This window comes from Canis lupus, chromosome 25 (assembly GCF_048164855.1).
Source record: "Canis lupus baileyi chromosome 25, mCanLup2.hap1, whole genome shotgun sequence".
Taxonomy (NCBI): domain Eukaryota; kingdom Metazoa; phylum Chordata; class Mammalia; order Carnivora; family Canidae; genus Canis; species Canis lupus.
The window spans coordinates 43,461,731-43,485,953 of record NC_132862.1 but is presented as its reverse complement, the minus strand read 5'-3'; the positions used below and the strand labels follow the sequence as shown (position 1 = coordinate 43,485,953).

Below are 24,223 nucleotides of genomic sequence, written 5' to 3'. Positions count from 1 at the left end.
CGCACTGCACAAAGCTACTAAAAGCATTTGTGTTAACCACATCCTTTCTCTAACATCTACCCTGGAGTAACAACCTGGCTACCTATAATGAAAATCTCTCTCCAGTGGGGTGACAAGTAGAAAGACAAAAGAAAATAAGGTTGTTGGGCAAGTTTCCTCATAGTTCATTTTTATAAAATGTCAGAAAAGCACAGCTATTCTTTTTAATCTCAATTTTAGTGAGTTCAGAATCATGAAGAAAGGAAGCAATGGTAGTAATATCACAATTAGGGTCTTCGAGGGTCACAGTAAGGTTATCAGTCCACCTCAGGATATTTCCTGTCAGATTTTGTGAATGTCTCTGACTTAATCAGTCAATATTTCCAAAGTACCCTGGCATAGCTTTCTAGTGATCCCAGAGAATATGCAGTTGAATACTTTCCATCTGAACCATACTTAACCATAAGAAAAGGAATGTATACTTTTTCGCAACGGGTTTGCCGCCAGAACACAGGTGTCGTGAAAACCACCGCTAAACCTAAACCAAAATGGGAAAGGAGAAGACTCACATCAACATCGTCGTCATTGGACACGTAGATTCGGGCAAGTCTACCACTACTGGCCATCTGATCTACAAATGTGGCGGGATCGACAAAAGAACTATCGAAAAATTTGAGAAGGAGGCTGCTGAGATGGGAAAAGGCTCCTTCAAGTATGCCTGGGTCTTGGATAAACTGAAAGCTGAACGTGAACGTGGTATCACCATTGATATCTCCCTGTGGAAATTCGAGACCAGCAAGTATTATGTGACCATCATTGATGCCCCAGGACACAGAGACTTTATCAAAAACATGATTACAGGCACATCTCAGGCTGACTGTGCTGTCCTGATTGTTGCTGCTGGTGTTGGTGAATTTGAAGCCGGTATATCTCCAAGAATGGGCAGACCCGTGAGCATGCCCTTCTGGCTTACACACTGGGTGTAAAACAACTAACTGTTGGTGTTAACAAAATGGATTCCACTGAACCACCCTACAGCCAGAAGAGATACGAGGAAATCGTTAAGGAAGTCAGCACCTACATTAAGAAAATTGGCTACAACCCCGACACAGTAGCATTTGTGCCAATTTCTGGTTGGAATGGTGACAACATGCTGGAGCCAAGTGCTAACATGCCTTGGTTCAAGGGATGGAAAGTCACCCGTAAAGATGGGAATGCCAGCGGAACCACACTGCTTGAAGCCCTGGATTGCATTCTGCCACCAACTCGTCCAACTGATAAGCCCTTGCGTCTGCCTCTCCAAGACGTCTACAAAATTGGTGGTATTGGTACTGTCCCAGTGGGTCGAGTGGAGACTGGTGTTCTTAAGCCTGGTATGGTGGTCACCTTTGCTCCAGTCAATGTTACAACTGAAGTAAAGTCTGTTGAAATGCACCATGAAGCTTTGAGTGAGGCTCTTCCTGGGGACAATGTGGGCTTCAATGTCAAGAACGTATCTGTCAAAGATGTTCGTCGTGGCAACGTGGCTGGTGACAGCAAAAATGACCCACCAATGGAAGCAGCTGGCTTCACAGCTCAGGTGATTATCCTGAACCATCCAGGCCAAATCAGTGCTGGATATGCACCTGTGCTGGATTGTCACACAGCTCACATTGCTTGCAAGTTTGCTGAGCTGAAGGAAAAGATAGATCGTCGTTCTGGAAAGAAGCTGGAAGATGGTCCCAAGTTCTTGAAATCTGGGGATGCTGCCATTATTGATATGGTTCCTGGCAAACCTATGTGTGTTGAGAGCTTCTCTGACTATCCTCCTCTGGGCCGTTTTGCTGTTCGTGACATGAGACAGACAGTTGCTGTGGGTGTCATCAAAGCAGTGGACAAGGCAGCTGGAGCTGGCAAAGTCACCAAGTCTGCCCAGAAAGCTCAGAAGGCTAAATGAATATTATCCCCAATACCTGCCACCCCAGTCTTAATCAGTGGTGGAAGAACGGTCTCAGAACTGTTTGTGTCAATTGGCCATTTAAGTTTAATAGTAAAAGACTGGTTAATGATAATAATGCATCGTAAAACCTTCAGAAGGAAAGGAGAATGTTTTGTGGACCATTTGGTTTTTTTTGTGTGTGTGTGCGTGTGTGGCAGTTTTAAGTTATTAGTTTTTAAAATCAGTACTTTTTAATGGAAACAACTTGACCAAAAATCTGTCACAGAATTTTGAGACCCATTAAAACAAAAGTTTAATGAGAAAAAAAAAAAAAAAGAAAGAAAAGGAATGTATAATACTTTAATTATACCTTTCACCTAATTTATTCATTCCTGTCTGACCAGGAAGAATGGTTTAAAAGAAACAGAAAATAGAACTGCGCAATTCACCAAATTACCTCTTCCTGGAAGAACTGTCCTGAACTGACAAAAGTTCTAAATTATAAACAGTCAACAGTTTAAAAACCAGTAACTTCTGAACATCCACATTTACCAGCTGGTTGCTGAAACTACAGTGCAAACCACTATTAATACATACCACCCTTTCTGCTACTTTTCTCCCTGACTCTAGCCTTAAATATTCAAACAAGGTATCCCATCTGTATGTTTAACAAATATCTCAAACTCTTCATGCCCAAGAGTAAATTAAATTCTTGGTGGTACTCTAAAACCTGCTCCATCCTTCCAGTTACTCAGGTGAAAAACCTAATTCTTAATGCCTTCCTTTCTCTTTCAAGCCACAGTCAATCAGGAAATCCAGTTAACTCAACGTTCAAAATATATCCAAAACGCAAACACTCTTACCTTTGGAGTGAGCCACTAACAAAAATGTATCTTTTAGGGGTGGCTGGGTGACGCAGTTGGTTAAGCATTCGACTCTTGGTTTTCTGCTCAGAGTGTGATCTCAAGGTCCTGAGATCCAGCCCTGCACCAGGTCTACTTGGGACTCTCTCTCCCTCTCTCTCTGCCCATCCCCCCATATTTTCTATCTCTCCCCCTCCCTCTCTCCCAAATAAATCAATCTTAATATATACGTGTGTGTGCCTATATATGTAGATATATATACACATATATCTCTATATCTATATAGATATAGATATATATCTTTTTTAAATCTAACAACAAGCTCCTAACTAGGCTCCTCACTTTTTATGTTGCTCCCCTACAGTCTATTCTCAACAGAGCACTCAGAGTGACCTTTTAGAGTATGAATTTAATCTTGTCACTCTTCTGCTTGAAACTCTTATCATGGTTCCCTATGTGACTCAAAGCAAGCCAAAGTCCCCTCAGTAGTCTACAAGACCTCATGTTTTATCACTCTTCCCTCAGTCACCATGCTTTAACTACACTGGACTCCCTGCTGTTCCTCAAATATGCTAGGCATTCTCCCATTCCTTAGGACTTTACACCAGATGTTTCCATTACCTAAACTCTTTTTCATCAATCAGCTCACGGAGAGGATTTTCTCTCCTTCAAATCTTGACTCAAATGTCTCTTCTAGATTATTAGGTTTATGAGTTGTGATAATCACATTGTGGTTATACAAAAAAAAAAAAGTCCAAATGTTTTGGCGGTGCATACCAAAGTCTATAGAGGTAAGTTACATCATGTCAGGAATTTGTTTTAAAATCTTTGGTGAGGGTGATGGAAGGGGAGGAGGGCCGGGGGTCGGGGTGAATGGGTGATGGGCACTGAGGGGGGCACTTGACAGGATGAGCACTGGGTGTTATTCTGTATGTTGGCAAATTGAACACCAATAAAAAATAAATTTATTATTTAAAAAAATAATAACTTAAAAAAAAGAAAAGACATTTCTCCAAAGAAGACAAATGCCCAGCAATACATGAAAAGATGATCAACATCATTTGGGATCAGGGAAATACAATTCAAACCCATGAGGAGTTACCAACTCACACTAGTCAGAATAGCTAAGATCAACACCTCAGGAAACAACAGATGCTGGTGAAGATGCAGAGAAATGGGACCTTCTGTTGGTGGGAAGGCAGCTGGTGCAGCCATTCTGGAAATTAAAATATTTTAAAAAATAAAAATAAAAATAAAAATAAATAAAATCTTTGGTGGTGAAAAAAGAAGGAAAGGGAAAAAATAGGACACTGAAACAAAGTATGGCAAAATTTTGGTAATTGGTGTATCTGAGTGATAAATAAGTATAGGTTTGAAATTTTTCATTAAAAAATTAATGTTTAATGTAGCACAGCATATCTTATTTTAAAACTTAAAACTGACAAAAAAAAATCCACATGTCCCTTCCCCTTTACCTTACTCTGCTTTTCCTACTCATAGCATGTACCTTCTAACCTATACATGAATGATGAGTGAATGAAAACAAATGACTACCAAACTTTCAAGACTTAAGGGAACCTATGAACCCCTTTCTATCCCTGTGCTGAGTTACATACACCTCCTCTTACTTCCAGATAATCTTCCTCAACACTTACTACATTATATTTGGAATAATCTTCTCTAATATACCAGACTGTAAACTCCTTCAGGGAAAAACTGTCCTTTGTATTCCTTAAACACTGTGAGACATGTAAGTAATCATTAAAAATTATTTCTCCTCCATATCCATTCCTCTTTTGTTGGATGAAGGAAAGACTGAAAAAATGAATAAATCGTCAGCTAGTGTTAATCTTCACCTCTCTATTGGACCACTCTCTCTACTATATCAAATAAAGAAAGGTCTTCTTGTTTCTAAATCTTATAGCTGTTGTCAGTCCACATCCTTTCTGAACTCATTTAATAGTTTTCTTTTGTTTGTTTGTTTTTTAATGAGAGAGACAGTTAAGGGAGGAACATCTTTAAAATTTTCAACTGCCTTCCATTAAAGAATTATCCTAGCTCTAAAGACTTGTTCTCTGTCCTTTCCCCTATCATAACGACAGAGAGACATTTTCTAAATTCAATCCTCAGAACTCTTCTCAGTTCTATATCCCCAATCCAGGGACTCCACTAGCCCACATAGAAACTTACTAGGAATAGGAAAAAAACAACCCCTGTAGAGTAGAAGCAACCTCAGCATGAAACACTGGTTGAGTTTTAGGCCCCACTTGCTCCATCAGCAGGAAGCTCTTGTTTGGCTGAACAACAGGCACACCAACAATACAGGGTAGCCCTTCTCCCAAATCCCACAAATTCAACTACAGTTGACCCTTGAACAACATGGGTTTGAACTGTGCTGGTCCACTTAAACAAGTATTATTCTTTTTTTTTTTTTTTAAGATTTTATAATTTTTATTTGTTAGAGAGAGAGAGAGAGAAAACATGAGCAGGGGGAGGGGCAGAGGGAGAGGGAGAAGCAGATTCCTGGCTGAGTGGGGAGCCCACCTGGGGCTCCATCCCAGGACCTCAGGACCATGACCTAAGCTGGAAGGCAGACACTTAACCGACTGAGCCATCCAGGCACCCCTACATGTGTTATTTTTTCAATAAATATAGTACAGTACTATAAATGTGTTTTCTCTTATAATTTTTAAATAACATTTGCTTTTCTCTAGCTCACTTAAAGAATATGGTAAATAATACATATGACATACAAACTACATGTAAATCAACCATTTATGTTATCAGTAAGGCTTGCAGTCAACAGTAAGTTATCAGTAGTTAAGTTCTGGGAGAGTCAGACACTCTATACAGATTTTCAACTAAACAGGGGTCATCAAAAAAAATAAAAAATAAAAAAAAATAAAAATAAAAATAAACAGGGGTCAGCTTCCAACCCCGTCATTATCCAAAAGTCAACTATATTACATTTCCATCAATAACCTGCAAAATCTATTTCTCTAGCCTTGTAGTGGACATCTATTACTCTTTCTTGCCATGGTATCTAATCTCCCTTCTATGTTTGGGGATTCCACATTTTTTTTTAATTTTTATTTATTTTTGATAGTCACATAGAGAGAGAGAGAGGCAGAGACATAGGCAGAGGGAGAAGCAGGCTCCATGCACCAGGAGCCTGACATGGGATTCGAACCCGGGTCTCCAGGATCGTGTCCTGGGCCAAAGGAAGGCGCTAAACTGCTGCGCCACCCAGGGATCCCCGGATTCCACATTTTAAGACAGTCTTCCTTCCACAACAGAAGCTAAGGATGCCACATACTTTTTCCTCAGCCTTTCTGGCAGTTAAAATCCAAACACAAGACCTAATCTCCCCAGTCAGACACATGTATCACTTTGATTCAGAACCTTTTAACAGAAGAATCAGGGACCTGAATAGAGACAAGTCTGACAATGAGTGGCAGAGGAAGCAGTTACCTCAAGCTCCCAGTCTCAGGAATGGCAGAGGTTCCAAGGGTAGTGAGCAGTGTCAGTGATGTCAGCCAAACAGTGATGTCTTGGTGCTGTGTTTGTACCCTGTACCAAGAAAAGCACTGTCTACGACTAAACCAATAAAGGAGCATGATGGATTTGAAACTGTTTTTGGCTATATAACTTCTGTACCCAGCATTTCTAACCCTCCTAGAAATTCTGGGACTGGGACAGCTGGATAGCTCAGTAGTTGAGTGTCTGTCCTCAGCTCAGGTAATGATCACGCACGGGGTCCTGGGATCGAGTCCCTGCAGGGAGCTGGGAGCCTGCTTCTCCTTCTGCCTATATCTCTGTCCCACTCCCTCTGTCATTCATATTTCATTATAAAGAAATAATCTTTAAAAAAAAAGAAAAAAAGAAGAAGTTCTGGAACCATCATCTGTCTGGATTATAGCAATAGGCTCCCAAAATCAATCTCCCTAGTAACACACTGTAAGACTATTGCTTTAATTTATTTTAATTCTTTCTCTACTTCTCCATTCAAGCAATTCAGCCACATTACCAGTGAATTCCAGGGTGCCAAATCTAGTGGACACCTTTCTGTCCTCATCTTCCTAAAACTCTCAGAGGCCTTCAAAGCAGTGGGTCACTCCCTCCTATACACGTATTTTCTCTTGACTGTTATTATGAGACTACACTCTCTTCTTCTTTCTCTCCAAGTGCTCCTTCTGTTTCTTTTGCAGTTTCTTCCTTCTAAATTAGACCCCTAAATACTATAATGACCAGGTATCAAGTCCTAAACCCTCTTCTCTTTTCTTGCTAAACTCTCTATTCCGTAACATTGCTTAAAATTCAACTGAAACACTAGTGAATTCCTAGGCCCTCTGCTCTGATTTCACTCATTTATCCAACTGCCCATTTGACATCTCTGTTTAGATGTCTAATAGGTAATTTAACCTATACACTGTCCATAACAAATCTCTTAATTTTTATTTTCCTTAATAGAGCCCCTGATCTGATGAGTGTGATGAGAAAGGAGTCTTCTCCATCTCATTAAATGGCACTACCTTCCCAGTGGCTCAAGCCAAACACCAATGTCTCATTTTTCCCAGATCTTTATTTCCCACAACAATTCAAACTGCGTGCAGTGATTGTTCTAGCTTCAAAATATGTCTTGAATTATTCCACTTCATTCCATTTCCAGTTCAGTTTAACCCTGGATTACTACAACTGCCCCTAGTTTCCTTCCACTTCCTCTGTCCATTCTCAAGAGAGCACCAGGGTAATCTTCATAAAGCATCAACAAATCATTTAACAGTTTAGTCTGCTTTGAATCCTTCACAGAATTTCCCATTCACTTCTCACTCTCTACCAAAGCAACATGTTCTGACCATAATGGATAGAAAACTGGCCCTCCTGTTGTAAACTATTTTAAAATTAGGTAAAATGCATGAAATAACTTTTCAGACGCTGGAAAACAAGCACATAGGTCTATGGTACTTGAAAGAAGGGAAACAAACACTGATGGTTCAGACTTACTATCCCATCTATGATGCAAGGAGAGGAAGCCCAAACAGAAAAGAGCAGTCATACAAATCTCAGAAGACAGATCAATGGATAAGACTCCTGAGACAGTGGAAACGTACAAAGCAGACTATCACAGAGAAGGAAGCCAGCCATAAAAGCAACAGTGTCTAATCTGACAGGGGTCCCCTTTGAGTCTCTGGCCAAACACTAAGTGTGTGCGCACAGGGCAAGATTCCACAATGTCAGACAAAGAACAATTGCTAGCAACAGAACTACCAGAGAGCTATGAGTTGAGCAACTACCTGAATTCACATGGGCCTGGGAAAAATTCTAGTTCCAAATAGCCAAAATAAGGAGAACATCATAGGAACCAGACAGGCCAAGTCTTAAAAGTTAACTAATTTATTCCTGAAAGAGGAAAGGCTATCTACATCAACCCTAATCGCATTTACAAGCCGGTCTTCTAAAGATCAAGTTAATCCACAATTTCACAAGGCAAAACCTTCATTAAGAGAGTAAAATCCAGAACACACTAATCCAGAAGAAAATCTCAACACATTAGTTCAAGCCATAATAATCTCTCACTTACATTAAAACAACAAACTCATCAGTTTCCTCTGAGCCTCTAGTTTGTCCACATTTAATCTATTCTCCATATTGTAAGCAAGAGATCAATTGGGCACACAGCAGATATTTAATAAAATTTATTCAGTAAAATGAGTGTAAAACTTTAAAAAGTATAAGCAAAAATAAAATGAATCCCTCTAATTGCAAATAATCTTCATCTCTTAATAAAATTCTATAACCTATACATTTTTCATTTGCTATTTCTTTTAAATTTTTTTAAAGATTTTATTTATTCATGAGAGACACAGAGAGAGAGAGAGAGACAGAGACAGAGACAGAGACAGAGAGGCAGAGACACAGGCAGAGAGAGAAGCAGCTCCCTGCGGGGAGCCTGATGTGGGACTCAATCCCAGGACCTCAGGATCATGACCTGAGCCAAAGGCAGATGCTCAACTGAGCCAGCCACCCAGGTGTCCCTCATTTGGTATTTCTGTATCAACTTGAAAATATTAAAACTGCATTTCTTTGAAATACCTCACAATTCAGGTAGTGAGGTAATTTTATCTGACTTCTTTCCCATTACCTAACTCCAAATAAGATAGATTTGCAAATGTGTTATGGTTAAACAATAAATTTCATTTTGAATCCTAGCAAGCATGTAAGTAAAACATAAAGAAAACAAATCCATTTGAACAAAAAAAATCCTCCTTTGCTAAGCAGGAACTAGGATGCATTTTAAACCATTCACAGGCATAAAGTTTTCCTGGTAAGACATCTGTAAAGCATATCACTTGTAACAAATTTCCATTCAGAGGGCTGCACCTTAAAACTCATTATGAACACACCTGGCAGTTGGTGAGATGACAAGCTCCCTTTCCCACTGAGTACATCAAGCCTCTGATTCTTGCACTATTAATAAAGAGAGGAGACTGGAAATAGAAATGAATGTACTATTCACATAAAAATAACAACTAGAATATTCTATTTGTTTGTTCTACTTCACTCCTTTGGCCTGAAATTTTTCTTTCAGAAACAATGAGAGTACAGGCAGAATTATCTGGATCTTGTTAAACTGTCCACTGTGGTAGACAACAGAAAATACGCTCACTTTCTCTCATTATTTTACCAAAGAGTAATGACTAATCTAGAGTTAGAAGACAAGTTAGGAATTTTCATATTTTTCTCTCTTTAGTAATTTCTTTTAAAAAGTCAGTCAACTTTTACTTACACAACAGAGAGAAAGGGGAATTTGTGACTGAATAGTAGTATTTATGTCTGAAAAAAATTGTTTTTCAAGTTTTAGGTTTTAGCCTCCAGCACTCTTGGCTCAAGGGTAGAAGCTCCAGATTCTGACACTCCTTCACAGATTCAATCCTCCCCACAAGTTCTGGGTTTACTGTACTCAAAACACAGAGGAGACAGAAATAAAAATGAGGAGGAGAATAAGCAGAAAGAATCCTCGCTATTGTGTCTGTCAGACACCATTATACTTTAACCCTTTACCATCTCTAATGGCATTACTCTAGAAAACGTGATTTTCTTGTCAAAATGGAAATGGGCACAAATGACACAAGGAAAGAGGGAAGAATAACCTAAAAAAGGTATGCAACTATCTATATTTCCCAAAATCACTTTCAGAGCAACAAACTTCGGATCCCCTCTTTTTTTTAATTCTTCCTATGCTTTGTCTACTGTTTCTATTTTTTCTCTTCTCTCTTTTCTCTATCTTCTCTTACACTTTACACAACTGCCAATGATAACAATAGGTATTCCTCAGATATATTAGTTAGATTCAGAATTCCTAGCATAGAACCTTGTCAAATATTAGTGCTTTCAACTTCAAAGATTCCTGTAAACTCCAACATCATAGCAGTTATGCTTAACAAGGTTTGTTGATTGAAATATTAGAGACAAAAACTAGCATGAATATAATGTTTTAAAACAAATTTATACTTTATTTACCACATCTACATTTTTAAAATTCAGAGCATATACAGGCATCAAATATATTATTTATTTGGCCTGTTGGGTATGTACATGGAATGCAGATGCAAAAAATTCCATTGCCAACTTGGTATGTTCTGCCAATAGACTGAGAACCCAAACTCGGGTCTCAAATTTTGGTGTATAACAGAATTACCTATAAAGCTTGTTAAAACTCTGTATGCTAAAGCCCCAAGAAGTGGCCAAGACAAGTCCTGACTATGGTTCAATATTTGTCCAATAAATGTCTTCACTCTTCTATCAACCAAAGGAAAAGTATTACAGTAAACAATATAAAATTTAACAATCAGCAGTCCCATAAAAATGTAATTTCAGTACAAACAAAATACGATGCTTAAACTTATTTTTTTCTTCTTTGGCTTTTATTTGGGGGAATTATTATCTGTTATCTACAGAACCATTTTCATAAACAAAATGGAAATCTAATCACAAAAACTATCAGATATGAATGCCATTATAATGTTACTGTATTTCATCAAATCTAAGATGCCATTGATTGTAGTAGATACCACTGTTTTATGTAATGGAAAGAAAGGGAAAAAAATACTTCCAAATAAATCATGACACAAAGCTTTATCATTCAAAATTTTTATTTTATACTGACTGTGAATTCTCTTCTACTTATTTAACTACAGTTTAATTATATATCATTTTGAACTGTTTTTATAACTTTCTCCATGCCAGTAACCTTGGTTTCAATGCCAATTCACCGCATATTACTGATGACATGTTGACCAACAATTAAAGCTAACATGAGAAATACCAACAATGTTCACACCCTCAACTAAAGTGGTAACAAAAGGAACAGGTACTGTCTGTGAAAGTACAAACAAATCCAGCACAACTACTGCCTCGCTGACAGACTGTGAGATGCCATCAAGGGTAAGATTTAACTCAATTCCATATTATTTAAATAAGAAAAACAGTGAGTCTTAGAATTGAAGAAATACTGATTTTTTTTTAAAAGATGGACAATAAGTCCAATAAATAACAAAACCTATGGACATCCTGGTGTTGCCAGCTCCCAATTCTTTTTGACTTTCTTGATATAATGTGCAATGGTCATTTCTTTTTTTTTTTTTTAAAGATTTTATTTATTTATTCATAGAGACACAGCTAGAGAGAGGCAGAGACACAGGCAGAGGGAGGAGCAGGCTCCATGCAGGGAGCCCGACGTGGGACTCGATCCAGGGTCTCCAGGATCACGCCCTGAGCTGCAGGCGGCGCTAAACCGCTGCGCCACGGGGGCTGCCCATGCAATGGTCATTTCAAGTCGCCACTCACCTAACCTAGATGAGAGCTGTTAAGTTTGTATTAGACTATCCTATTCACATTTGACTCTCCCTCCCCCACTCATTCTCAACACAACCAGAGTAAACTATAAAAGGCAAACTAGATCTTAACATTCCCCTGATTAAACACCGGAATGGATTCTTCTTGCACTTTGAGTATAACAGATGCATTTACCTGCAAGGATCATGAAGGCAAGTGCTTGCCTCCTAGAGGGCAGGTTTCCTTCACTATTTCCCAACTGCTCTGCACCTGGTTAGTGCCCAGTAAACATTGATGAATGAAAGGAATGTACTTGGCCCTGGCTACCTCTTCAACCTGTCATCTGATGCCAGCCTTCACCTTATACAATTTGCTTTTGCCCTCCAGCCATCTTGTTGAGCCCTCAAAATTCCTTCCTATCAGACCTTCTGAAACTGTTAACCTTTCTTCATGAAATTATTTTATCCAAATGCTCAGCAAGAGTTTCTCATTGTCTTTCTTCAGTTCTCCCTTATGGAGCACCACCTCAAAAATGCTTATTCTATTTACAGAAATGCCCTCCCCCAAACATAATTAGACTCCACCCAATCATGTAGTTCATCTCATAATTATCAGTTAACTGTCTCCCACCAGATTTTTAAATTCTAAGAAGGCAGAGTCCATGTGTGCTGACATGAAAAATGTATACCCCATGCTTATCCCTAGATCAAACACCTATCAGAAGCTCAACAGATATTTGTTGAATAATGAGAAAGGAAACACGGTACCAAGGGCCTCTTATTGTTTTAGAAACAATCTTTAGAAACAATCTTTATGTATTAGTTTAGCCAAGCTTTACTCCAAATTATCACTTTAACTTTTGTTAACTGTATTTTCTAACATACACAAATTTAATTCTTTAAGGTTTCTTACTATGGCAATGAAAGATTCTTTCCTATCTCAAGATTATATTAAAAGCTTTTGACTTAGGGATGCCTGGGTGGCTCAGTGGTTGAGCACCTACCTTCAGCCCAGGGTGTGATCCCAGAGTCCGTGGATCAAGTCCCACATCGGGCTCCCTGCATGGAGCCCACTTCTCTCTCTCTCTGCCTATATCTCAGCCTCTCCCTCTGCATCTCTCATGAGTAAATAATAAAATCTTTAAAAAAGAAAAAGCTTTTGACCTATATTTTCTTTTTCTTTTTTTATTTTTATTTAAAAAAATTTTTTTTTACTTCGTCTAAAATTTAATTTGAAAGTATGACGCAATAACTATTTTCCAAATGGATGGCCGCTATTTCAAAACATCCATCATATACTGAAAACTGCATTACTTCTGGATTCCATTCTATTTCATTGATCTAGGTATCTATTGCTTTGCCAGTGCCACACATTTTAATAACATCGGGTTTAAAATATGTGCATCATGATCTGTTTAAGCAAGTGTTCCTACACTGTTCTTCTTGCAAATAAACAACAGTATCATTAGGACATGTTTCAAAATCATTCCCAACTGTGATTATGTTAAATTTACAGATTTAGGGTAAAGTGACATCTTTATATTAATATTTCTATCTATACTATAATGAAAACTTAGCCCAGCCTCTCCATTACCATTACTGATATTATGTATTCCATTTCCTTATCTAATTTCATGACCTAATACTTCCAAAATAATGTTAAACACTAATGAACAGTCATCTTTGATCTCTAACTTCAATGGGCATGAAGTATGTCCAGTATGTCACAGTAAGCTTGATGCTGTTAGTTTGAAATATGTTTATAAGATATCTGTATTATGTTATTATTTATTTAAATCTTATCATAAAAGTAACATTCAATTATTTTTAGTTCATTTTATTTTCAAAGAAAATGAAAATGTCAGCAACGTTTTTTTTTTTTTTTGTCTGCAACATTTTATCTAATACCCTTGAAACAGTCATCAAATACCACAAGGTTCACTATTCCTTTTACCTAATACAAATTATAACTGTGTATGATATATTGAGGCATTCTGGTATTCCAGGAATAAACTCCTTTTGATTGGAGTCTTATCATTTTATCATAATGCTCACTCTATCTGCTAATATTTTATTTATAATACATATAACTGAATTCATAAGCAAAACTAGCTTTGGGATTTAATTTGTTTTGAAACCTTCATCAGTTTTTAGTACCTAGTGGTCACACCACGGGGGAAAAACCTCAAAACACTATACTTCCTATAAGTTTCAGGTTTAACTTTTTTACCTACATTTCAACTTACACAACTAACATTTCTTGAGTACCCACTATGTATTTGTTAGACACAAGCAAAATAAAGGTTTTTATAAAACATTTATCTTTGGTGGGATGCCTGAATGGTTCAGTCAGTTAAGTGTCTGACTGGATTTTGGCTCAGGTCATGATCTCAAGGCCCCGAGATTAAGCCCCACATCAGGCTCCATGCTTAAGGTTCTCTCTGCCACTTCACCTATCCTCAACCCCCCAAACTCACACACTCTCCTCCCAAAAAATAAAAATAAATAAAATCTTTTTAAAAATTTATCTTTGATGTAAAAGATTAAGTGAATGAGGTAGAAGCATACATGTAAATATAAATACATTATAATATGTTTGGTTCATCTACATATATGTATAGAGCTGCACAAGGAAAACTTTACAGAAGAACTGAAATTTGATCTAAGTCTTGAAGGTAAATAGAAACAGAAAAGAAAACAAGAATGCTAAACATTTTTATTTTTTCTTTTTCTTTTTTTTTTTTTTTCTTTTTTTTTGACATTTGGTTCCAGGGGTACCTGGGAGGCTCAGCCAGTTAAGTATCTGATTCTTGATTTTGCTCAGGTCATAAACTCAGGGTTGTGAGATCAAGCCCTGCTTAGGGCCTCGTGCTCAATAGGGAGTCTGCTTCTTTCCCTCTCTCTACTTCTCATTCTGCCTCCCCCACTCATGCTCTCTTTCTCTAAAATAAGTAAATAAATCTTTAAGAAAAAGAATAACATTTGTTTCTGAAGCAGTCATTTCCACTTGCTCTTAAATAATTTTAATTCACATGACTGTTTCTCCTATAAAATGATGCTATTACTAATGGCAACTGGAATTGTGTGTTGGTATGACTGACAAGGCCTATATTTCTTTCTACATTACATACATAAGCGGGACTTAATATTTGTAGAGCTTGTTATTTGAAAATTGGTCTTAAATTCATTTTTCCTTCCCACTAGTTTTTCAAATTCATCATATCTGATTGTTCTCTGCCAGAATACTAATGTAGCTTTTTACAATCCTTAACTATTCACCACCTATTAACTCCAAAACTCAAAATTAAATACAATAAAAAAGAATGTGATCTCGCCACTTATGACAACATGGTTAGACCTTGAGGGTATTATGCTAAGTGAGATAAAGTGAGACAAATGCCATATGATCTTACTTATCTGTGGAATCTAAAAAACAAAATAAATGAAAAAGCAAAAAGCAGAAACAGTCCTGTAAATATAGACAACAAATTGATGGTTGCAAGAGGGGAGATGGGTCAGGGGGATAGGCAAAATGGGTAAAAGGGAGTGGAAGATACAGGCTTCCAGTTATGAAATGAATAAATCACAAGGATAAAAGATACAGCATAGGAAGTATAGTCAATAGTATTGTAATAGCATTGTACATTGACAAATGGTAGCTACACTCGTTGGTGAGCATAGCTCATTATATATAGAACTATCAAATCATCAATATTGTACGCTTGAAAATAGCATGACATTGTATGTCAACTCTACTTCAGTTTAAAATTTTAAATAAATAACGGTGCCTGATGGCTCAGTCAGTGAAGCCTCCAACTCTTGGTTTCAGCTTACATTATGATCTCAGGGTCATAAGATCGGGCCCCACATGAAGCTTGTACTCCGTGCAGAGCCTGCTTCAGATTCTCACTCCCTCTCCCTCTGCCCATCCTGCTCATGTGCTCTCTCAAATAAATAATCTTTTTTTTAAGATTTTATTTATTTACTCATGAGAGACATAGAGAAAGAGCAGAGACATAGGCAGAGAGAGAGGCAGGCTCCCTGTGGGGAGCCTGATACAGGACTCAATCCTGGTATCCTGGGATCACGCCCTGAGCCAAAAGCAGATGCTCAACACTGACCTACCCAGATGTCCCTAAATAAATAAATCTTTAAAGAAAAGAAAAGAAATAAAATAAAAATTTAAATAAAATAAATAATATAATAAAATTTTAAATAAATAAATGGGCATATCTCAAGATATTCAGAACAGAAGCACTATAAACATAATATTCAAAATTCACAATACTGACATAGATTTCATATTGCATGCTAAGATTATTACAACTTCTCTAACAGTGTTCTATGGCCAGGCCATAAAGTAAAGTAAACACATTCTATGCTGCTGGGAAGATAAACTGATCCAATCACTCTGGAAGTTAAGATTATTCCGTTTCAAAATGTACACACACTTTAAGCAAATTCATTTCTAGGAATTTATCCTAAACACAAAATTTAATGTACAGAGATGAATGACATTCAGTGACATACAGTTTTATAATACTAAAAATATAATATGGTCTAAATTTTCAACATTAAAAGGTATTCAAATAAATATAATGGAACTTTATAAATTCATCTGAAATTATAAAATTCCACATGTACCTGACAAAAGAAAGGTGGTCAAAACAAATTATTAAGAAAAGTGGGTGACATTGCATTATGCATACATGCACTAATATAGTAGCCACTAGCTGCATGTAGATAATTTAAAATTGATTAATTATATTTAAATAGAATTTAAAATTCAGTTCCTCAGTCATAGCCACATTTCAAGGGCTCAATAGGCACATGTGACTAGTGGCTACCATAATGAACAAACAGATACAAAACATTTTCATCATCACAGAAAGTAATATCAGATAATACTAATGGATAGCATTCTATCTTTTTAAGATTTACTTATTCATTTGAGAGAGAGAGAGAGCACAAGCAAGCACATGCAAGGTGGGATGGGGTAGAAAGAGAGAATCCCAAGCAGACTCCCCACCAAGCGCACAATCCTGAGATCATGACCTGAGCCAAAAACAAGAGTCAGATGCTTGGGGCACCTGGGTGGCTCAGTGGTTGAGCATCTGCCTTTGGCTCAGCGAGTGATCCCGAGGCTCTTGGATCGAATCCTGCATCAGGCTGCATGCAGGGAGCCTGCTTCTCCCTCTGCCTGTGTCTCTGCCTCTTTCTGTGTATCTCTCATGAATAAATAAATAAAATCTTAAAAAAAAAAAAAAAAAGACAGTCAACCTTCTGAGCCACCCAGGCGCCCCTAGTATTCTATCTTTCTAAAGAAAAGAAAGATAGAATGTATACATAATAAAAATGATCACTTATACATATATAGTATATATATTGCACATATGTATATTATGCATTATAAGTATGAACATATACATACAACATACAATTATATACATTGTATATATATGTATATATATGCATGTGTGTATATGTATATATACACACACAATAGTTATCACTAGGTAATGATACCTGGGGTTTTTATTTTTCCCTAATCTATTTTCTAATTTTACTACAATAACCTACAGTGATTTTACTGTGTAACAAAATCATGTTTTTAAAAAATTCAGAATTTCCCCTTTATCAAAACTAAAATGTCCTCACTGTTAATAAATATTTCAGATTTTTTAAAAAATATTTTATTTATTTATTCATGAGAGACACAGACTGAGAGAGAGGCAGAGACACAGGCAGAGGGAGAAGCAGGCTCCATGCAGGGAGCCCGATGTGGGACCTGATCCCGGGACTCCAGGATCACACCCTGGACCCAAGGCAGGCACTAAACAGCTGAGCCACCTAGGGATCCCCGAAACATTCCAGACTTTTTACAAAAGGAAAAGTTATAGAACTTCAAAATTAGAAATATCCTCTTAAAGTTGCTATTTTGCTATTCTGGGAATATTCCATTTTTTTAACTCTTTCCTCATATTTCATTTAGTCTGGTACTAACACGTTCTGAGATTTTTTTTCCTTACCCAAATGGTTGAAGTCTCTGATCACACATAGAGAATTATAGCTGTCAACTTTTTAATGCAAGATGAATTTTTCATTTTTAATTTCTTAAAATCAATCATTATCTAAAAAAGTGAAAAATTATCAACAGTCACAGTGGTCAGCTAAAGTCTGAGTTTCCTCTACAAAAAGCAAATGCAGTGTGTCTCTATATCATTCTTTCTCACTGTGCCTCCGTGGCAGCAAATGATTTTTACTATATATCTTTAATAGCAAAACAAGTCTCCATGGAAACCACAGGGCAAACATCCATTACTACTGTCAAGGACTATACAAGCACACCTAAACTGAGGTAACCACTTACTTTCTCGTAGAAATATTCTAAAATTGGGCAGCCCCGGTGGTGCAGCGGTTCGGCGCCGCCTGCAGCCCGGGGCGTGATCCTGGATACCCTGGATCAAGTCCCATGTCGGGCTCTCTGCATGGAGCCTGCTTCTCCCTCTGCCTGTGTCTCTGCCTCTCATACTCTCTCTGTGTCTCTATAAATAAATAAATAAAATCTTAAAAAAAAAAAAAAGAAATATTCTAAAATTAAATAATAGATACTCTGATTCTGGTTTTGTTCATAAAATTCTGGTTTTATGAACACATCAAGAAGTGAGTAACAACGAACATTCTGTGCCCCTCTCGCAACAAAGTGAGTATACAGAAACCAAATGGGGGCTGGTGGAGACCCAGAAAGTTAGTAAGCCAGTATATATACCAGTCAATGCCATTTCGTGCAAGAGAGCAAATCAGAATAGAAATCAGTGAAGCACTTAAATACCAAAGAAGAAATTCTCTCCACTAACTCAGTAGAACATATAAATTTATCTAAGCCAAGATGCTGACTAATCAGTGGGAAAAAAAGACAATCAGTAAGTCTTAACACCAAAAACTCAGTCACTCACCTCTCTCAACATACTGTTCTCTTTTTCCTTCTGCTCTAAAAGGCTCTCTAGGTGGTGCACGTGCATCTCTGCCTCTGCCAGTCGTCTTGTTCTCTCGTGGTCTTCTTCAGTAGCCTTAGCAGAAAGCCCTTTGCTCTGCAACATCTCCAGAAGTTTCTTGATGGATTCATCCCGAGCATTTAGGGTTTGCTTCTGAGTCTCAATACGCAGCTCCATTTCCTCCAAAGTCTTTCGAAGGAGGAACAGCTCTTTAGCCTGCCGCTCGTGCTCAGCATGTAGCCTCTGAAAGTTCTCCTCAGTCAGTTCTGTCACACAAGGTTCACCAGTCCTACTGCTACTATCTTGCTGAAAGAGCTGGTTCAAGTCCCTCTGGATCCGCAATTCATCCTGGAGAGCCTGGATTGTCATTTGCATGTGCTAGAACCAAGACAAAAGAGAAAAACCCAAATCAGCTTTCCATCTCAAGTAGAAAAAAAAGAAGCAGATTGGGAAAGCCACAAAGTAGCTACCACAGCTCTCAGAAACATGAATAAATTAGGATTCACATTATTCTGTTTTACACTGTCTTAAAAAATGATTGAGATAATCTATAAAATCTCAGTTACTTAACATGTGTTTACTCCCAACAGGAAATAAGATAAGTATGGCAGCTCCTCCTTTTGCATAAGCCATGACAAAATATATTATTCCAAATCAATAGAATGTATTACATAGAATTAAAGGGGAGGGGAGGAAAGAAGAAGAGGAAATCTACAGGAATACAAATACATCATATAAAAGTTTAATCGAAATGGGTGTCTGGATGGCTCAACTGACCATCCAACTCAGGTCATGGAACTCAGGGTTGTGAGATCCACTTAAGATAACCCACTCAGCAAGGAGTCTGCTTGAAATTCTCTCTCTCTCTCCCTCTCCCTCTGTCTCATGTTTGTGTATGCTTTGTCTCAAATTTTTTTAAAACGTTTCATCAGGGATCCCTGGGTGGCTCAACGGTTTGGCGCCTGCCTTTGACCCAGGGTGTGATCCTGGAGACCCAGGTTCAAGTCCCACATTGGGCTCCCTGCATGGAGCCTGCTTCTCCCTCTGCCTGTGTCTCTGCCTCTCTCTCTCTCTGTCTCTCATGAATAAATAAATAAAATCTTAAAAATAAATGAACAAATAATAAAAAAATTAAAAGTTTAAAAAAAGTTTCATCAAAAAATACAAAGGATATCAAAACACAAAATGACTTTTAAGGACTTAAATTCACACATTAAATAATTCTAATGTTTAATGAGTAGTATCTACATGCCAAATTGTGCCAAGCACTTTTTGTGTGTTAATTCATTTAATCTTCATGACACATGTACTATTATTTTGATTTTATGGATGATGACACTAGTCTTACAGAGATTTAAGTAACTTGCCCAAGATCACACAGTAAATGATGGAGCTGTCACTGAAACCAAAGCTATTCTCCCAGCCCAACTGAAACTAGTACTACCCAGAGAAAATAACTTCAAGCTTTCAAAAGGTGCGGGGAGGGGAAGAGGACAGACTACAGAATTTTTTTTTTTTCTGAGCTTTTCATACAAAGATAATGATATAGATGAACAATTACATGAAGATGTTAATGCAGATAAACTACAAAATGTCTGGGAGGGCATATCTTTAGCCTGTACTCCCCAATGAAGGTATATGAACCTTTAATCTGAATGGAAAACTGCAGCACATTATACAAGGATTCTAAAAGTGTATCACAAGAATCATATTTTTAAAAATGAAGAAGCAACAACAAAATCACTCCTTGTATTGAAGGTATTTAAGGACTGGCAGTGTGCCACAGTGGAAAAAACACTAACCTACAATCAGAAGACATGAGTTTTAGTGCCAGCTCTCACACTAACTGCTATGCAATGTTAGACGCAATGCCACTTTCTGCATTTCAGATTTCCTCATATTTAAAAGTAAATAAGGATTTAAACACCTGCACCATCTTTTCAGAGTTAATAATATTGTGGAAATCTTTGTAGTTTATATTTTAAAACACATATTGAAAAAATTTGGCAGACTGCAAAATAGCAGGGTAGTAAACATCTCAAATTATCTGGCAAGGGTACAAAGGTGTACATACAAAGATACTCATTCTTGTTTATCATAGTGACAAAATTAGATAAAACCTAAACAGATATTAATAGATGATGAGTAAATGAGAAATGCCCACATAGTTTAATACTATGCAACCGTAAAAAAAATAAAATAAAATAACAATGCAGATTTATATTTACTGCTTGAAAACTATGGTCATAATATATTAAGTGTAAAAAAGCAGACTTCACAATATCAAGTTTAGGATGATCTCAATTCTAATTTTTAAAAGAGTATATATACATGCAGAGAAAAGTGTAAAAGAATATAAACAATTAGCAATAACTATCTCTGGGTATGGATAGCTCTTACATTTCTCTTCATACTTTTCTATACTAACTAACCATGTAATCCTTTTATAATTTAAAGAAAAAAACCTTTTTACCAAAAAATAAAAGAAACAGACCTCAGAGATGTCTGCTTTGGTGCAGAACACCATGTTCAATTTACTATCACTTACATTAAAAGGGAGGAATATTTACTATTTACTATAAATAAAAAATGACTTATAAGAAATAAAAATATTTCTGAAAAGATACACAAGAAATAATTTTTTAAAAAATGTAAAACTGGGGACGCCTGGGTGGCTCAGTGGTTGAGCATCCGCCTTTGGCTCAAGTCATGATCCTGGGATCTGGGACCGAGTCCCGAATCAGGCTCCCCACAGGGAGACTGCTTCTCCCTCTGCCTGTATTCTGGTCTCTCTCTCTCTCTCTCTCTCTCTCTGTCTCTCAGGAGTAAATAAAATCTTTCTTTTTTTAAAAGATTTTATTTATTTATTCCTGACAGACACGGGGGGCGGGGGCAGAGACACAAGGTAGAGGGAGGAACAGGCTCCATGTGGGGAGCCTGATGTGGGACTCGATCCTGATCCCAGGTCTCCAGGATCAGGCCCTGGGCTGAAGGCGGCACTCAACCACTGAGCCACCCGGGTTGCCAATAAAATCTTTAAAAAACAACAAAAAAAGCAAAACTAGAGGGCCGGTGGGTGACTCGGTTGGGCATCTAACTCTTTTTTTTGGGGGGGGGGGGGCATCTAACTCTTACTTTCAGTTTGGGTCATGATCTCAGGATAATGAGATCGAGCCCTGCAATTAGCTCTATGTTGGGTGTGGAGCCTGCCTGGGATTCTCTCTCTTCCTCTCCCTCTGCCCTTCCCTATCTAACTCTCTAATAAAAAAACAAATTTTTTTTTAAAAAAAAGTAAAACTAGAGTAGTTGAGAGACAACTTGTAAAAACACTTTACTAGAAATTTATTCTATTCCTTTGTAAATTCAGTTAATTTTTTTTAACTGTAATATAATTGACATTAAAATTTTTTTAGTAACAGCTTTACTGAAATACAATTCACATACCATAGAGTTCACCTGTTTTAAGTGTACAATTCAGTGGTTTTCAACATAGTGAAAGTTCTACATCAAACACTACTGATTCTAGAACACTTCCATCACCCCTTAGAGAAATCCTATGCAATTAGCAATCGCTTCCCATCTTCTCTCCTCCCAACCTTCCTCTTGAATTTGAACTAAACAGAAGTACTACCCACTCAAAAATTAAATTTAAAAAATGTCTATAATATATTTCAAACTTAAAAAAGAGTGAAATTCTAATATGCTACAACACGGAGGAAACTTGATCGTGCTAAATAAATCAGCCACAAAAGACAAATATTATATGATTCCACTTACATGAGGTATCTAGAGTAGTCAAATTTATAGATGCAGAAAGTAGAAGAGAAGCTGCCAGGACCTGGAAAAAGTGGGGGTTGGGGATGGGTAGTCACTGTTTAACAGATATGAAGATTCATGTTCTACAGGATGAAATGAGTTCTAGAGATGGATGGTGGTAATGTTTGCACAACAACATATGTACTTTATGCCACTGACTATACATCTGAAAAATAGTTAAGATGGTAAATGTAAGATGTATTTTACAACAATTAAAAAATGAGGAAAAAATTAGGCCTGCCATAAAATTCCAATGTATAGATATTGAATAATTTATTTATGACTACTGATAAATATTTAGGTCGGTTTTCACTATTAGAACAGGTACCTTCATGTGTATCTTTGTACATGTATCCCAATTTTTCCTGGGGATAAATTCTCAAAGGCAGAACTGCTAAATTGGAGGATATGCAATTATAATTTTGATATATATTACAAATTATCTCTAAAAGTGTCTGTATACACTTAAACTTACACCAAATGACACCTGGGAATGCCCATTTCCCACACATTTGAAAATTCTGGGTACTTCTTTTACTGGTATTTCTTGAATTATAAGCATGGTTGACTATCCACATATTTACCAGCACCTTATATTCCTTCCCTTGTGACTCATCTGTTCTTGTTCTTTGCCCATTTTGTTATTTTTCTAAGTGGATTAAATAACTGTTGCCTGCTGTGTATGTTACAAATATATTGCCAAGTCTGTCATTTTTCTTTTAACAAAGTTTATGCTGACTATTACAGATTTTTTTTTTAAGTGCAAATATATCAGCTGTTTCTTTCATCATTCCTGGTTTTTCTATTATGTTTAGGAAATAGTGAATTTTCAACTCTGGTAATCTTCAAACTTTTGAAAAGCTTTCTTTCTTACCAAGAATAAACTTATAATAAAATTATCATTGGATGCCTGGGTGGCTCAGCGGTTTGGCGCCTGCCTTCAGCCCAGGGCATAATCCTGGAGCACCAAGATCGAGTCCCACATTGGGCTCCCTGCATGGAGCCTGCTTCTCCCTCTGCCTGTGTCTCTACCTCCTCTCTCTCTGTCTCTCATGAATAAATAAATAAAATCTTTAAGAAAACAAAATAAAATTGTCAGATACTTTCATTCAGGAACTAGATTTTTTAAATGCATTTAACTGTCAGAATCTGTAAAGATTCTTAACAGTTGTTAAGAGCTCAAAATCCAGGGATCCCTGGGTGGCTCAGCGGTTTAGCGCCTGCCTTTGGCCCAGGGCGTGATCCTGGAGTCCCGGGATCGAGTCCCGCGTCAGGCTCCCGGCATGAAGCCTGCTTCTCCCTCTGCCTGTGTCTCTCTCTCTCTCTCTCTCTCTGTCTATCATAAATAAATAAATAAATCTTTAGGCGAAAAAAAAAGAGCTCAAAATCCTTAATAAAAAGATATGCAAAGTGTTAATAATTATCTGAGGACTATGATCAATCCTAGTTTCCTTCTTTACTTCTGGAAGTCAAAAAACCCAGATAAAGTCTGAGTAAATTTATCCCAATGGAAATTATCAGAAGTCAAAGTCAACAATGAACCTGATTTCTAGGTACAACTGTTCTTCCTTTCCTTCCTTTCCTTCCTCCTTCCTCCTTTCAAGTCAGGAGAAACAGATGCTGACTACAGATAACAGCCTCACATATACTTCAGCACTTATGGTTAAATTTACTGTGGCAATTATCATTTTGGAGAATAAATACAGCTACTACTTCTTCACCTCTGCTTGCACCCATTGTACTATGAAACAAACAAAACGATGGTCTAACTGGTAGCCTACAAAGCTACACAGCAATTTTCTCCACTGAAATAGGAAT

The 24,223-nt window shown here is 37.3% G+C and overlaps 1 protein-coding gene across 34 annotated transcripts in view; it reads right to left on the bottom strand.

Annotated features, from left to right (window-relative positions):
- Window positions 1–24,223, bottom strand: part of ERC1 (ELKS/RAB6-interacting/CAST family member 1) — a 545,178-nt gene that overhangs the window by 434,075 nt on the left and 86,880 nt on the right. For all 34 annotated transcript variants that reach the window (XR_012017870.1, XR_012017872.1, XR_012017874.1 and 31 more), the window contains exon 3: window positions 18,551–18,967. Coding sequence is in view for 21 of the 34 variants with exons in the window: in XM_072799507.1 (XP_072655608.1) it covers window positions 18,551–18,967 (417 nt within the window). In the remaining 13 variants the exon portion in view is untranslated. The remainder of the gene's footprint in view (window positions 1–18,550; window positions 18,968–24,223) is intronic.